Source organism: Otolemur garnettii, unplaced genomic scaffold (genome assembly GCF_000181295.1).
Source record: "Otolemur garnettii isolate 467f Iridium unplaced genomic scaffold, OtoGar3 scaffold00106, whole genome shotgun sequence".
Classification (NCBI taxonomy): Eukaryota; Metazoa; Chordata; class Mammalia; order Primates; family Galagidae; genus Otolemur; species Otolemur garnettii.
The window spans coordinates 6031855-6047721 of NW_003852501.1; the positions used below are offsets into that span (position 1 = coordinate 6031855).

The 15867-nt window shown below is 33.7% G+C and overlaps 1 protein-coding gene across 2 annotated transcripts in view; it reads left to right on the plus strand.

Moving 5' to 3' along the window:
• Nucleotides 1-14386, plus strand: part of MTMR6 (myotubularin related protein 6) — a 37016-nt gene extending 22630 nt beyond the window's left edge. The window contains exons 6-14 of one of the 2 annotated variants that reach the window (XM_003796713.3): nucleotides 1323-1457; nucleotides 3783-3915; nucleotides 4602-4711; nucleotides 5482-5607; nucleotides 7407-7456; nucleotides 7840-8040; nucleotides 9795-9926; nucleotides 10026-10152; nucleotides 12151-14386. In XM_003796713.3, coding sequence (XP_003796761.1) covers nucleotides 1323-1457; nucleotides 3783-3915; nucleotides 4602-4711; nucleotides 5482-5607; nucleotides 7407-7456; nucleotides 7840-8040; nucleotides 9795-9926; nucleotides 10026-10152; nucleotides 12151-12411 — 1275 coding nt within the window. In that variant the 3' untranslated portion in view covers nucleotides 12412-14386. The remainder of the gene's footprint in view (nucleotides 1-1322; nucleotides 1458-3782; nucleotides 3916-4601; nucleotides 4712-5481; nucleotides 5608-7406; nucleotides 7457-7839; nucleotides 8041-9794; nucleotides 9927-10025; nucleotides 10153-12150) is intronic. The other variant, XM_023517239.1, reaches the window with a different exon arrangement.
• The last annotated feature ends 1481 nt before the right edge of the window (nucleotides 14387-15867 follow it).

The window sequence follows — 15867 nt, forward strand, 5'->3', positions numbered from 1 at the left end:
CTCAGGCCTGTTGAGTGCCTTGCTGCTGCTCCCCTTTTCCTGGATTCCACTATGACACAGTGTGCAGAGACATTAGCACTGATGTCACCAGTTACCCTGGCATAGAGGACACACTTAGGGTGAAATACCTCTGCAGGAAGAGCTGAACTGGCAGAACACTACTGTGCTGGAACAGAGGAGACCCTCCAGGAATTGATTAATTCGAAGACATGAGGGGCACATTACTAATTTCTGCTGATGTGGTTTTGAACACAGCCAATACTCATACTTTTTTGTCCTCATGGAGCTGATATCAAATGGCCACACATTCAACATGTATATTTTAAACAGTGTTAAGAGCAGTGAAGGAAGATGCAAGGATGTGGGATGGAGCAAATGTGGGCATCTACCCATCTGCTTTCTTTTCCCCAAATTTTATTGACATACCTGTTTTTGTGTTTTTTCTCATTCTCTTTGTCCTTGTGGTTTTATACATTTTAACTTACTTTGTTAGAACCTTACTTGGGTTTTGGAAGGGAGCAGAGGGTAAGAGTTAACAGGTTTCTCATCTGCTTTCTATAAGTCATAGGGAGGTTACTTGGTTATGGGCTCTGTTGACACCCCAATGTTTGTATACATTGTTTACTGTAAAGCTGAGCTGAAAATAGATATTCAATGCCCAATTTAACAAAAACAAGGAAGTATATGTGTGAATTTAAAATATAGAAATGTGTGAATTTATATTTACTTTTTTCATTGGCAAAAATTATTAATATGTGAGTCTAAATCTTTTCAACCTTTCTTAGGACTTTGAATAACAATAAAGCATTTACTACTTACAGATTTTTTTCTGTCTTAGATTGACTTATGTTTTAACTCAAATTTGAATTAAAGCTCATTTTTCTAATTTTATGTCTCCTTTTGTAATAAAGATTACTTTGTAGTTAGAGTTTTGAAAGCCTTTGGAAAATAAAAATTGAAGTGTTATCACTTAACAGTTCTTATGTATTATGTTAATTAAGCCCTTACTTGAACTTGAGTTGAAAATATCCTATAATTTAAATAAAGCATATAATGCAGGTATTTTAACAGTAGGTTACTTGATAGAGAATCAACCTAAGTTTTTCTTCAAACTGGATAAGGAGTCACTGACTTTTCTTAGAAGAAGAAAATATTGGGAAAATTTAGGATTTTGAAATAGTAAAGAGGATTTCAAAGTTTGTGTCTTCTAATTGACATACATGTATTGGATTATATCACTTTAATTTTTTTCTTTTAAGCATTTTTAAAGGCATGTTTTAGAGATCTTGGCATAATCTGTTTTCTGTCTTTTTTAAAATTAGGCTGCCATTTGTCGATGTAGTCAACCATTGTCAGGATTCAGTGCCAGGTGCCTGGAGGACGAACACTTGCTTCAAGCCATCAGTAAAGCCAATCCAGTCAATCGCTATATGTATGTCATGGACACCAGGCCCAAAGTATGTATCGTAAATACCATACAGTTTGTTAGTTTAATCATCTTTATTACATTAATTAGTGGGAGTTAACAAATTTGCCCATATTTAAATATTCAAATCCTATTTTTAAATAAACTGAGGCTAATGATACTAAGGAATTCAATCCTTTATTTAAAAGATACCAACTTAGAAGATCAATTTCCCAGTAATCCAGGAGGTAATTTCTTATGTCTTTTGATATATATAAAAATTTAGGAAAGTTGAATTTTATGTTGAGAACTCTTATTAGTCTTTGTCTTTTTTCTCCCAATATATCCATGTCACAAAATATAAGTCCTATGTTGTTTTGAAGAAACACTAAATTATATGTGTTGTGAAAAATTGTAAATCCTTATTACTCTTTTTGGTAGAATTTTTAATTGGCAAAACACTTCATGTTAAAATAGTGGACGTTGATTTGAAATGTTCAAAAAAATAAAACCGGTAGTGAGTTAACCTAGGAAACATTGAAGTAGAGCATCTGTGGCATAGGGATAAATTTTTGTCATTGGGATAAATACCAGAATCCCTTTTTCCTAACACAGTTAACTACCAATTCATTTAGGGTCCTAAAACTAAAGTAATGAAAATTCTCCATGGTAACAGCTAACATTCCTTTTAATTTTTATTATAGCATCGCATGCAGAGCTGGTGGGCTACACAAAAGGACATTGGCAGAATTGTAGTGAGGATTTCTTCAAAAATCTGGAATGATGAGAAAATAAGAGAAAGCGATGAGAAAAAGCGAGTGAGCGATATAAAACAAGCAATTTTAGGCAGCTTTGTGAAAGGAATGGTAGCTGTTTTAGCAGTAATTCTCATCGTTATGCAGACTCACAAAAGATAATGAAAATGAGGTTAATCTTGAGTAAATTAAGAATTTTTTAAAACATAGAAATAACTTGATAATCTTTTATTTTCTTAGGAGTTAAGAGTGTTGGTGATATCTCCTATGAGAAAATTTTGTTCTGCTTCCTTGTATAATCTGAGTTGATTAGTGGATTAGAACTCTTTTTTTGGTAATATTAGATATAAGAGGCAATTGTAACGTGAGACCTGGTGAAGATGGGGTCCAATGGTGTTTCGTTTCTCAGGACGCAATAGCTTTTATTTGTACAATTATCTTCTATACATAAAATATATGTTTTTCTTTGATTGCTTTACTAGTTAAACTTAAAAGCAGATCCTAATAATGAGGAAGTGTTTTTAATATCTAACTGTAAATTCTGCTTTAGGTGCTGAATAACCAGTGAGTCAGTAGATAAAATTTAACTGTACTAGTTACCAATCTGGGCCCCACTTAACTGAATGAAAGGCTACTTTTTCTTCTGATTTAGATTCCGTTTCATCCAAGTTCATAAGAATTTTTAGCAAATTGTAGTAATGTACTGTATGAAATTCTAGTCTGAAGGAATTAAGCATGCCAAATCCTTAGGGAACTTCTGATAACATTTTGACTTTTTATATGTAAGTAAAGACCATGGGTCTATGGCAGTCTGTTTTCTCCCTAGAGACCAGTTTATTTTTAGCACAGTATAGCAGATTATATGCCATATTATATGATATATGGGCCTGCAGTAATCTCTTATATAGATGACCTCAGGTAATTGGAAACATATTTCGGATCTGACATTCAGGGTCCTTGTGGCTTTCTGAATGATCAGGCAGCTCTGTGAAAGGAATGGTAGCCATCTTAGAAGTAATTCTCATCATTATGCAGATTCACAAAAGATAATGAAGAAAATGAGATTAATGCGAGTAAATTAAGAGTTATTTAAAACATAGAAATAATGTTTTATTTATGTTTTAAATAATTTGAGTGATCTGAATGATCACAAGTTCTAGGCTTGTTCTGAAATGGATCTTGTAGATTCATTATGTAAAAGAAAAGCTCCCCAGCTCTGCTTATCTCTGAATTGTTTAGGATTTGGATAGGAGATATTTATTTTTAATTTTGAAATATTATAAGCTTATGGAAAAGTGACTAAAAGTGTAAATGAATTAGTTTCATGAACTTGTGGGAACTTCTTGTCTGGACCTTTCTATTATATAACAATCATACTACTTTATCCTTTCTTTACTGTTAATAACGTGACATTTCTGCGTATTAAAAATGATAGCTTATCTATAAAAAAGATAGCTGAGCTTAAAAAAAAAAAGAAAGAAAGAAAAATGGTAGCTTACTCAGTCCTTTAAACTCTGTCCTAGCTAAAATATGACTTATTTAGTGTTTTCATGACATTCTGGTAAGTTAATTTAAAAGAGAAAAGTAATTTGTCTCTAAATGTCTATAATTTTTCATTTTAGCTAAATGCAATGGCCAACAGAGCGGCTGGAAAAGGTTATGAAAATGAAGACAACTATTCTAATATTAGATTTCAGTTTGTTGGGATTGAAAATATTCATGTCATGAGATCCAGCCTTCAGAAGTTATTGGAAGGTATAATTTTATTACTTACTTTTTAGGCAGCTTTGTCCCATAGAAATCTAGTGTTAGTCACATGTAATTTAGACTTTTCTAATAGTCACATTTTAAAAGGTAAAAAGAAACAAGCTAAATTAATTTCAATTATTTTAACATGAGTCAGTATAAAAGTTAGTAATGAGATACTTTGCTTTTCATCAAGTCCTCGGGTCAAATGTGTATTTTGTGCTTATAACACATCTCAGTTTGGACAAGCCACATTTCAGGTGTTCAGGAGCCACATTTGAGTAATGGCTGCTATATCAGATAGTATAATTCTAATGGTTTTGCAAAAAAGTGCTATTGTTATATTCTTAAGTAGTCAGTCCAGTGAAGATTAATTTATGGTAACGTTCCATTTAAATATTAAAGTGTATTTCTAATCATGGTATTAAAAAATTAAAATATGGAACTATTTTTAGGTAAACACTTACGCTATGATTTTTGTAAGTGTTTGAAGGATTTTTTTTAAAGCAAGGAATAACAGAAAAATATACCCCAAAATCCATTATTGAGCTTCTAATAGCATTTTTCATATATGAAGAATCTTGCCTACTTATTTTGTCCCTTTCTCAATTCACTCACCTAGAGAGATCTTAAAAAAGACAAATGGAGACTCTAGCTCCATTCTAATTGAAATGTTTTTTCCCCCCCTCTTTTAGTCAGTGGTACCAAAGGCCTTACTGTCAATGATTTCTACTCTGGTCTAGAGAGTTCGGGATGGCTTCGCCATATCAAAGCTGTTATGGACGCTGCAATCTTTTTGGCCAAAGTAATACTTTACCTCTCATGTTTGGTTTTGGGGTTTATAATGGTTGGGAAAGGGTAGATTTATTCTCTCAGGGCTGGCATCTATTCCAGTTGATCTATTTACCTCTTTAATGAATTTTATTTTAATTTGAGCTTTTAAAATAGTATGGAGTTTTGTTTTTTGTGTTTTGTTTTTTGTTTTTGAGACAGAGTCACCCTCAGTAGAGTGCTGTGGCATTATAGCTCTCAGCAACCTCAAACTCTTGGGCTTAATTGATTCTCTTGCCTCAGCCTCCCAGGTTGCTGGGACCATAGGCACCTACCACAACACCTGGCTATTTTTTGGCTGTAATTGTCATTGTTATTTGGCAGGCCTGGACTGGATCTGAACTCGCCAGCTCTGGTGTATATGGCTGGCACCCTAGACTCTGAGCTACAGGCGCCGAGCCTAGTATGGAGTTCTTAATGTAGAAACTTAAAAAAAGAAATTTCCAAGTACTATAATGCAGCATTTTTTAAAATCTTATTTTATTTTATTTATTTTAAAGTTTTTATATTTTTAATATTTTTTTATTTTTTTAAATTTCAGGTTAAAGCCGCATCTTTATCTTTCTCTTTTGTTTGTTTTATGTTGTTCTTTGTTTTTTGGAAATTATTCAGTGACATTATCAGTGCAGGCATAGTTCTTCTTTATAATACAATGCCTGATAATATGGTTTTTGAGTAGGTGGATTTATTGATTTACCTAAAAGGTATTCTGTTAGAGTCTGAGTATGTGATCTTACTTTTCAGGCAATAATGGTTGAAAATGCAAGTGTGCTGGTACATTGTTCTGATGGTTGGGATAGGACTTCCCAAGTTTGTTCCCTTGGTTCTCTTCTGTTGGATTCCTACTATAGGACAATCAAAGGATTCATGGTAAGGGTTTATTTAGAAGAAGCCCAGTGCTAAGTAGAAGTAATTTTGTCCCCACTGGGATATTTGGCAATTTTGGAAACAGTTTTCCACTAACAAAAGTGGTGGAACTTCCACCCACCTGGTGGAGGCCAGGGATACCTCTGTTAAACATGTTGTATGCTCAGAATTACTGGCCTTAACTCACTACTGCTGAGATTGAGAAACCTTGATGTAGACTGATTTTCATGTGTGCTACCTCCTTGCCAGAAAACTTTAGATTTAAAATTTTTCTTTGTTCCTAAAATGTTACAATAGAAATATTCAGTATTTTCTCATCTTTTGTCTGACAAATATAAGTAATAAACAAGGCACAAATGAGAGTACTTAAAAAATTATATTCTGGAGGAAACTCCATTTGAAACACCTTCATTTGTTGAATATAATAACATTAGGCGTGATCATGAACTCCTAAGCTCAAGGGATGCTCCTGCGTCAGCCTCCCAGAGTGCAAGGATTACAGGTGTGAGTCACCATGTCTGCCCTTGGATCTGCTTTTTAAAAAGAGTGTGTGGTGTCTTGAAGGCAGAGGGAAGTGGGAATAGAGGCTAGGAGGCCGGTGTGCCAGAACTAAGGTGGCAATGTACAAGCAGAAGAAGAGGTGATGGGTTCCAGGGAGATTAACAAAGTAGAGTTAATTAGAATCAGTCATTGGTTGGATGTGGGTAGAATAGAGGAGTCCTCTAGGAGGATTTCCAGATTTCTGAGTTAGTTGCCAGGATGGATGGTCTGCCGTCCTGTTCTTCACTTAAATAAACAGCAGAGTAAGTTCAGTGAGAAAGATAAGTTTTAGATGGGGTTGTGTAGAAGAATGGCAGGGAGCCCAGAATAAAATCTGTGGCTGCAGCCAAAGATCATTTGCCTAAGGTCACAGTGGTGTAGAACCAGTGAAGCCAGGATTTGAGCCTGTGCTGGCCCTTCAGAAATTGTAATTTCTTAACCATTACAGGGCCTTCTGCTGAAATGAGAGTGGTTTAAGACAAAACCAGAGAAGCTGAAAGTAGGAATGTTAAACACTTTGAAAAGAATATGCATGGCTTGGTGCCTGTGGCTCAAGTGGCTCAGCCACATATACCTAAGGTGGTGAGTTCGAATCCAGCCCAGGCCTGCCAAACAGCAATTATGGCTACAACCAAAAAATAGTCGGGCATTGTGGTGGGCACCTGTGGTCCCAGCTACTTGGGAGGCAGAGGCAGGAGACTCGCTTGAGCCAAGAAGTTGGAGGTTGCTGTGAGCTGTGATGCCACGGCACTCTACCCAGGGGGACAGCTTGAGGCTCTGTCTCAAAAAAAGAAAGAAAGAAAAGAATATGCTTGGTGATTATATAATGAAATCATGAAGCATATTAAATACTAAGACAATATGCTTAGATTAGACTGAAAAAGTTAGAAATGAATTATTTTAGTGGACGTGGAAGGTAAAGAAGCTATAGCAAGGCGTACAGACAAAGACAGTCCATTCAGGAAGATAAATATTAACGTCTGGGTTTGAATATAAACTACTGTTTTCATTTATCTTTTTATCATTGAGTGTTTCTTGAAAAAAGTATTAAATAAGTAGTGTATAAGTCAGCCAAAAAGTTTAAAACGTTCATCCTAGTCCACCACCCAGAGTTAATCTTTGTTAGCATTTTGGTTTAGTTTGTTTGCAATTGTAAATTAACAGTATATAGTAAATGCTGTTTTTAAATTAATAGGATTTAATCCACAATAAACAAAAAATTGAAAGCAATTATAAAGTGGATTTTACTTTTTCTCATTAAGGTTTTAATAGAAAAAGATTGGATCTCTTTTGGACATAAATTTTCAGAGAGGTGAGTCATAAGTAATACATTTTATATTTTGTAAAATGAGTAAACTAGAACACTGAAATGTGTGTTTTTTATGAACTTGCATCTTTGATGGGAGGCAAGCATGCTGTGGTTTTTACTGTATTTTAATTTTTTTCTGGTTTTAAAAATACTATTACTTTTGTAATTTTCATGGCTATTTATTATCTTTTTATTTGGATTATAGTATTTAGAAGGTAACAGATCCTTTAAAATTGTGGTTTCAATAAAAAAGTTTTGGGTTGTATGTGCTAATGTAACAGTGTTTTAGGATTATTTTTTGTAGGTATATTTTAAGTTTAATAATACCTCAACAATGGACTTCTTTCAGAGGCATTTTTAAAAGCTTGTACTTTCTTGGGGGTTAGGTGTGGCCATTTGGATGGTGACCCAAAGGAAGTCTCACCAGTATTTGCTCAGTTCTTGGAATGTGTGTGGCATTTGACCGAACAGTTCCCACAAGCCTTTGAATTCAATGAAGCATTTCTTCTTCAGATCCATGAACATATTCATTCATGCCAATTTGGAAACTTTATTGGAAATTGTCAGAAGGAAAGAGAAGAACTCAAGTAAGATGATTTGGTTAAAATAAGCTCTTATTTTCCTTTCTTAGCTGAGGTCTAACATAAGTCATGGTTGAACTTAATAAAATGTCTTGACGATATGAAATAGAATTGAATTATATTGTAAAAGTGTTATCTACTTTGCTGAAGCTAAGTATCATTCTAGTATGCCCCACCCCTCCAGGTAATAGGAAAAATATATTTTTTCTTTTAAACCCTACTTTTACTGTAAATACATTTTAAAATGTGTTTTGAAGTGGAGTATCCATGCAGAAAAGCATGGATAGCATAAGTGTGACACTCAGTAACTCTTAATTAATTTATAACCAGCACCCTAGAAACTTCCCTTATGCTCCTTTCAGTCTGCTTATGTTTAGAACAGAGAAATCTTCCCATTATTTTATTTTCCAGGCAATACTGGTCACTAGTTTTCAGTTATGGTTAAAAGATATAAAATTGTTTGTTTCTTTTAAGTTAAGATGGAGTTTATAATTCTGCTCACATTTCTAAACATTTTTTTTTTTTTTGAAAATAAATCTACCCACGTTGGCTGCAATATGTCTGTCCCTAGTTCACCTATTATTTCCTAATAATATTTTTGGGTCAGGTCTGTGGCTAAATGCTGATGTATGGGAGATCTTTGGAGTAATGCTGCAAGGTTCTATATATATGTGTATGTATATGTGTGTGTGTGTCTCTCTCAAAAAACATACATACATATATATGTTTGTTCTTTCTTTTAGATTGAACTTCTGAGTTTAGACTTCTTACAGTAAGCAGTAAAGGGCACTTAAGAGTCTCATGCTCTACCGACTAAGCTAGCTGGGCGACCATGGTAAAGAGCACTTAAAAATTCTTGGACATTCTAAGGACATATTAGAGAAGCTAAATCTGGCAGTAGTTTAAAGACATTCACATGCTAAACACTCTAAACAAAGTGAGAACATGTGCAAAATTCTGAAGAAATGTACAGGGAATAACAAGTGAGTAGAGTATGGCAGAGAAGAGCAAATCTAACAACATTAAGACTAGCTGTTTGCTGTGGTAATTTATAGTAGTACATTATAATTTGGATCAGGTGACTCTTAGAACACTGAGCTACTTTAGCAACAAGTATTCTTAATTAGTGTCAAACATCCTCAGAAATGGGAAGTAAAAGTGGGTGTTTCCTAGTAGTTCTTATCTAAGAAGACACCTATGGATCATCTTAGGAGTCATGGAAAAGTGAGATTTTCCCTCCTAAATCTCTATCTGCGTTATGTTATCGGTTATTGTACTATCTACAACCATTCTACACTTTACCCACCCACTCTTAGATTTGCAGTATAATTGGCATTAAGGCTCTTGCATAATGTCCTGATTTTGCCTGTTTTTCTTTTTGTACCCACTCACAATTAAATGTGTTCCTGCTCTATAGCCCAGGTAGGAGTTAAGAGAATAAGGCCAAGAGTAGAGATACATCAGCATCTTGTCCTGTGTGTACATGTGTGTTGACTGAAATAGGTAGAATAGAGAACAAGTTTTTGGAGTTGTGTAAGTTGAGAGAAATTCCTTTGTGAGAGAAAACATGTATCTGTGTTGCGTTCAAGAAACATGACTTTATTTGAAAAAGGAGAAAAGAGAATAAAGCTTCTGAGACAAGAAGTTATACTGCAAATGGAAGAAAAAACTAAAACTTGAATCTACTTCGGAAGCAATTGCCTGATTTATAAAAATGACTATTAGGAGACACCTCTTTATGTTTTTCTCATTATATTAAGGTTGAAAGAGAAGACTTACTCTCTGTGGCCATTTCTTTTGGAAGATCAAAAGAAGTACTTAAATCCTCTCTACAGTTCCAAATCTCAGAAATTTACAGTTTTGGAGCCAAATACAATATCTTTCAATTTTAAGTAAGTTGGCCTCATTGAAGAATTTATATTTTGATTTTTCTTAAACACAATTTATTGATTTTCTTAAACACAATTTATTGATTTTTTTTTTCCATAAAGGTTTTGGAGAAATATGTACCATCAGTTTGATCGAACATTGCATCCTAGGCAGTCTATATTTAATATAATTATGAATATGAATGAGCAAAACCAACAATTACAAAAAGATATTCAAGACCTAGAATCTGTAAGTATTCTGAAGTATCTAATGTAATTTATATGGGATATTAGGTTAGTTTAATTTGCTGTTAAAGTTGCTTCGAAATCAGGTCTATTGTACTTTGAATAGTCTGAATCACTTTCTCTATATTCTAGAATGTATTAAAATACTTAAAGTCTATAGCAGAGTGTAGAGCAGTGGTTTTCAACCTCCCTAATGCTGCAATGTATCTTCATTGTTAAAAAGGGGTTGTGACCCACAGGTTGAGAACCGCTGGTGTAGAGGTAAACTTAATAAATACCTGTATATCCACAAGTACCTTTGTGAGATTTTAACACTTATCATATGTGCTTAAGATCTTTCTTATTTTTATTTTAAGAAATAAAACATTATAGATAAATATATTTGAAGGCCCTAGGTGCTCTTGATATTCCTCCATCTGTAATATTTTGAGGTAGGCAGATTCACTGTGCTGAATTTGCTGTTAATCATTTATGTGTATATCATTACACTTTTCAGCATATATTTGTATCCACAAATAATTTATATTGCTGTTTTTCTTGATTTATTTATATTTATATTGCTTGTTTTTCTTGATATTACATTGGTTGCACTACATGTTGAAAATATACCAAAGGCTATTTGTGTAGTCTTTATGTGAGATATAAAGGGCAACAAATGACGTGTATGCCCTGCTTAAGAAACTGCATGTTTAAAACTATATAAAAGTTGTCATATTGTTTATGTTTTATTTTGCTCAACATTGTTTTGAAATGTATCCATGTTGATACATACAACTTTAATTCATCTGCTTTAGTAATAACTAGTATATAATTTTCTACTATATGAATATACTACAGCCTGTTCATTCAGTATTTGAATTGTTTTCAGTTTTGGACTTCCATGATTACAAATGAAGATGAATGACTTTCCATATGTTTGCTGACCATTGATTTTCCTTTTCCATGAATGGGCGATTCAAACCGTAGCCCATTTTTCTGTTGGCTCATTTGCCTTTTTCTTATTGATTTGTAAGAGTTCTTTATATACCAGACACCAATTCTTTATTAGTTATGTACATTGCAAATGGCTTTATCCAGCCTGTTCTTGTCTTTTCCACTTTATTTATGATATGCTTTATATAGATATTTTGAATTGTCATGTAGTCAAATTTTGATCAATCTTTGTTTTATGCTTTTTATGTGTGTCTTGTTTAAGAAATCCCTCTCCACCTTAAGATTTTCGTATAATCTTTCTTTTGCTATCATATATAAACAAAAAGGATCAGTAAGTACATATATACTTTTTAAATCCTGCACAGTTATGTAACTCAGTAAGACTGTCTTGTCTGCCTGTTCAATAAGGAAGTAACGACTATTTGTCTCAATTGTAGAAGGATATAGTAAAGAGAGGCAATCCCAAGGTTCAAATACAAGATTATCTGTAATTCAGTTCATAAATCTGGAGAGTATCATACTCTGCCAAAGAGTGCTTTTTACATTATTCTATTTTTAAAAAAAGAAAAAAAGTTCTATTATGTTCTAAAGCCTGTTATTTTCACCTGACAAATTATTGTAGGAAAACCGTGTGAGAAAATGTTTGTAGTCAATGGGATAAGACCTTTAAATAAATAAATTTGTGAATGTTACATAGTTGTGATTTCAAAGTGAATGTTTCATATATATTTCTTTTATTATAAAATGTTTACTTGTTATCCTTTCTAGGTAATGTAGGTCTTTTTCAAATGTGAAGGCCTAGTGGTTTGCAGTCAAATCTGGCTACATTATTTGTTTATTTAATAAATATAAAAACTGATCATTTTTTACTGCAAAAATTGTAAATAAACAATTAGGATTTTCAACAGTGTCATGTGCATTAGATGTAATTAATTTTTTGAGATTTAGTTTTTCATTATACAAGAGAGAAAGAAGATTTGCAAAAGCATGTTTTTCTTTTTCATCTACCATATATTGATCATGTGTTATGTGCAGTTAGTGATTGTTTTTAAATGTGTGTTTGTTCTAGAAAATTAAGCAACGGAAAAATAAGCAGACAGATGGTGTCCTCACCAAGGAATTGTTAAATTCAGTTCATCCTGAATCACCTACCCTCAAAACTTCCCTGTGTTTTAAGGAGCAGACTCTGCTACCTGTGAATGATACTCTTCGAACTATAGAGGGCAGCAGCCCAGCAGATAATCGGTACAGTGAATATGCAGAAGAGTTCTCCAAATCAGAGCCTGCTGTGGTCAGCTTAGAGTATGGAGTGGCAAGAATGACTTGTTAGACTTACAGAGTGTTTTCTGGACTAACTGTAGTATAAGAAATGGATTATTGTGAAGATGGTCTGTGTGCATGACCAAAAGGAATCTGTCTAATAATGATCTTAGAGTTTAATACACACAGTAGGCTAATAATTGAAGAAAGGACAATAACTGCTCTTGTGAGAGAAGTCAGTCAGCTTAATTGTGCTTCTAGCAAGGAATGCCATTCAGTTCTATAAGAAATGAGTGGTATTTGGTGGATTTATTCAAAACACAGTTTGCACTGTACACTAGGGAGTTGACATTTCTGTATGATTTGTATGTTAATTGCAGCCAAACACAAATAGCCTTTCTTAAGTATATTTTAACTTAGAGAAAATAAAACTTTACAGAATGGTTCCTTACTAATTGACATGGCATGTACTTTCAGTTACGTAACTGTGTAACTGAGTATTTACATATTTTGCCTTTTAGTGATGTTTAATGTTGAAGTGCCATGAAAAATGTTTCTAAGAAAGCCTTAAATTCTCAGTTTTTTCTTTACCCTTAAGTTTTATAGCCGACAGTAAGGCTTTTTGTTTTTTCTTTTGGTCAGCCTTGTTTTGTTTGTGAAGAGTTGCACTCTCATCACCGCAGGGGTTGCATGCTACATTAAACTCAAAGATAAACAGTGGCAGAACTACACTTTTTATAATTCATGTTTAGCCAGCCCCATTTCCATGTTCAAAATTAATGAAACTGAAGGTTTTATTCTTGTTATAATTTGTTGAGTGCTACATTTGATGAGTTATTTTCAGCACAGATTATTGATTTTTTAAAAATCTGTATAAGCACATTTGACTGCCTTTTGTATATGGATGACTGCATTCCATTGATTTTTATTTTGTGGTTGGCTTTATTCCTATGATATCTATGTAAGTTTAATGTGCTAGAGCTCTAAAACTGTTCCCAGAAACAGCTCTGCATATATGTGTATATTTTTAAACTGCCTTATCTCTTAACAAAATTGGTATACCTAGAATATCTCACTTTTAGTTTACCTAGAAACTTTCAGGTAAAATAAAAAGGGAAGTTCTCATAGTTTAGATTTTACTTGGTAACGTGAATGGTAAAGCAGTCATTTCTATGTGGAGCAGTTTTTTTCTTCTCCGTTAAGAATAGAAGAAAAAAAGGAGAATTAAGGAGACTCTAGTACAGAGTTAATGTTGAACAAAAGCAACTTAAACTCTGGGAAGGATTTCATTTTGCCATGTTGTAGTTAGTGTTTATTCTGTGACTAGTACATATCTTTCAATTAATAAATGTATTGCAGTTGATAGTATCAGCCTGGCTTTAAAATTGAAAATTTAAGTAACACAGTGGCATGAGGTATGATTCAGGGTTACTAGGTTATCTATATCGGATCCTTCATGCTTCTATTATACTTATATATATTATTTTAATTGTGAACATAAATATCTTTTTCAAATGGAAAAAAGCTTTATTGTATGAGAGCTTATCTAATCCTGTTTATTTTTCCAATGTTCTGTAATACATTATGTAATAAGAAAAATACTTGTTTTTAAGTGGTAACAGAAATGCACTATAAAATACAGTATATAATTAACCAGTCCTATCTCCATGTATAAGCACCAGGAATGAACCTTAACCTCTGTGACCACAAAGGGAAGCTTTTGTGCCTTGGTGTTCCAGTCACTGCTTATGGTTTTAGAATCTTCTGTGGCAGACTTCTTGTATTCAACTCTTTGGTTTATTAATCTTCAACTCTAGGCATATGTGTATGTGTTTATTTCTTCTTACATGGACTGAGAAATCAGTTAACATCCTAAGTGACCTACAGGGTACATGTTGGCAAAAAGCAGATTGTGTATATGTCATATAAAATTGGATTTATGTTCACTGTGTTTGAGAATGTATAGCATGTAAATTATTTCATACATTATTTAAAGGTGATTAAATGTTCGTGTTTTTCTTTTGGAAAAAAACAAGTGTGATCAAGTTGTGTTTTTTTTTTTTCCTTTTTCTCACCTAGGCAAGTGGACCTGCATATTAACTAACATAACACTGTAAGAGTTGAGGAGTTCATTTTCCAAAAGATTGTTGACAAATAATACCTGTTTACATGCAAATATAATTTCTAAGATATTTATCATAGGCATAGTGGGCTAAAGGGCTCAACAGATAAAGTCAGTAATGTCATTAAATTTTCTTTTTGCTCCTGTCACTTGCTGATGTTACAATCAGAGTTTTATTATGCACTCGCCAACTTGTCAGTAGAAGTCAGGGTCCAGTGAGTACATACATTAAAGGTGAAATATCTGTCTAAAGGCAGATCTGAATGCAAATACGAGGAAGAAAATGACTGGCTGCAAAGAGGATAATTTTGTTGGGAGTGTATTGAACAGATCGACTAGGCTAGAAGTGGCTCAGGGAATCTTGAGTAAATACAGATGATGGGAACTCTTTTTTAAAAATTGTATTTATTTGGTGGGATTCCAGAGCCCTGGTGGGGGTGTCAATCTAGGTCTTTGTAAATTTTTTTGCAGAAGATTAGCTTTAGAATACTGAAAAATTTCCAGTCGGCATTCTAAGTTGGATTAAACGCTGATCATTTGCAAAATTATACAGAATAGTTGTAAACTTAATAGATCTTGATAGCCAAGTTTTTTTTTGTTTTTTTGTTTTTTTGTTTTTTTTGTGAGACGGAGCCTCAAGCTATCCCCCTGGGTAGAGTGCCATGGCATCACAGCTCACAGCAACCTCCAACTCCTGGGCTCAAGAGAGTCTCCTGCCTCAGCCTCCCAAGTAGCTGGGACCACAGGCGCCCGCCACAACGCCTGGCCATTTTTTGGTTGCAGCCGTCATTGTTATTTGGTGGGCCCGGGCTAGAGATTCGAACCCAATGTGGCTGGCGCCTTAGCCGCTTGAGCCACAGGCGCCGAGCTGATAGGCAAGTTTTAAAGTTATTTCGTTGGCTTTTCCAAGTAGAAGTCCAAGGGACTTAGCATATCTTGATTAAACGTAGAGCCTATTAAAAAATTTTTGTATATATATGTATACAGCTCACATATACAATGGTAAGCATTAGGAATTTATTTCCAAAAGAAAGCTTGGAATTCAGAATCCCTTAAAAAGCGATAATCATTGTACTTGATATCTTTCTCTTTTTTTAGCCTCCCCTTTTAGCCAGTACTTTTTATAAAATAATGTAAAATATGAATCCCTGCCATATTAATAAATAGTATTTATTGCTATTGCAATTATTTCTATGAAAGTAAAACGTTTATTATTGGCATTTTTTTTAAAGAAGAGCTTTCACTCATCAGTTGGAAAAATGAAAAAATGCTTAATTCTGCTTTTAATCACTAATTTTCAGAGTAATGAGTTGTAATTGTCACCTCCAGTTTTCTTTCTCTTTCTACAGGGACATGAATTTTCCTAATCAATTGCCATAGGTATTGTTTTTACTCTGAATTGTT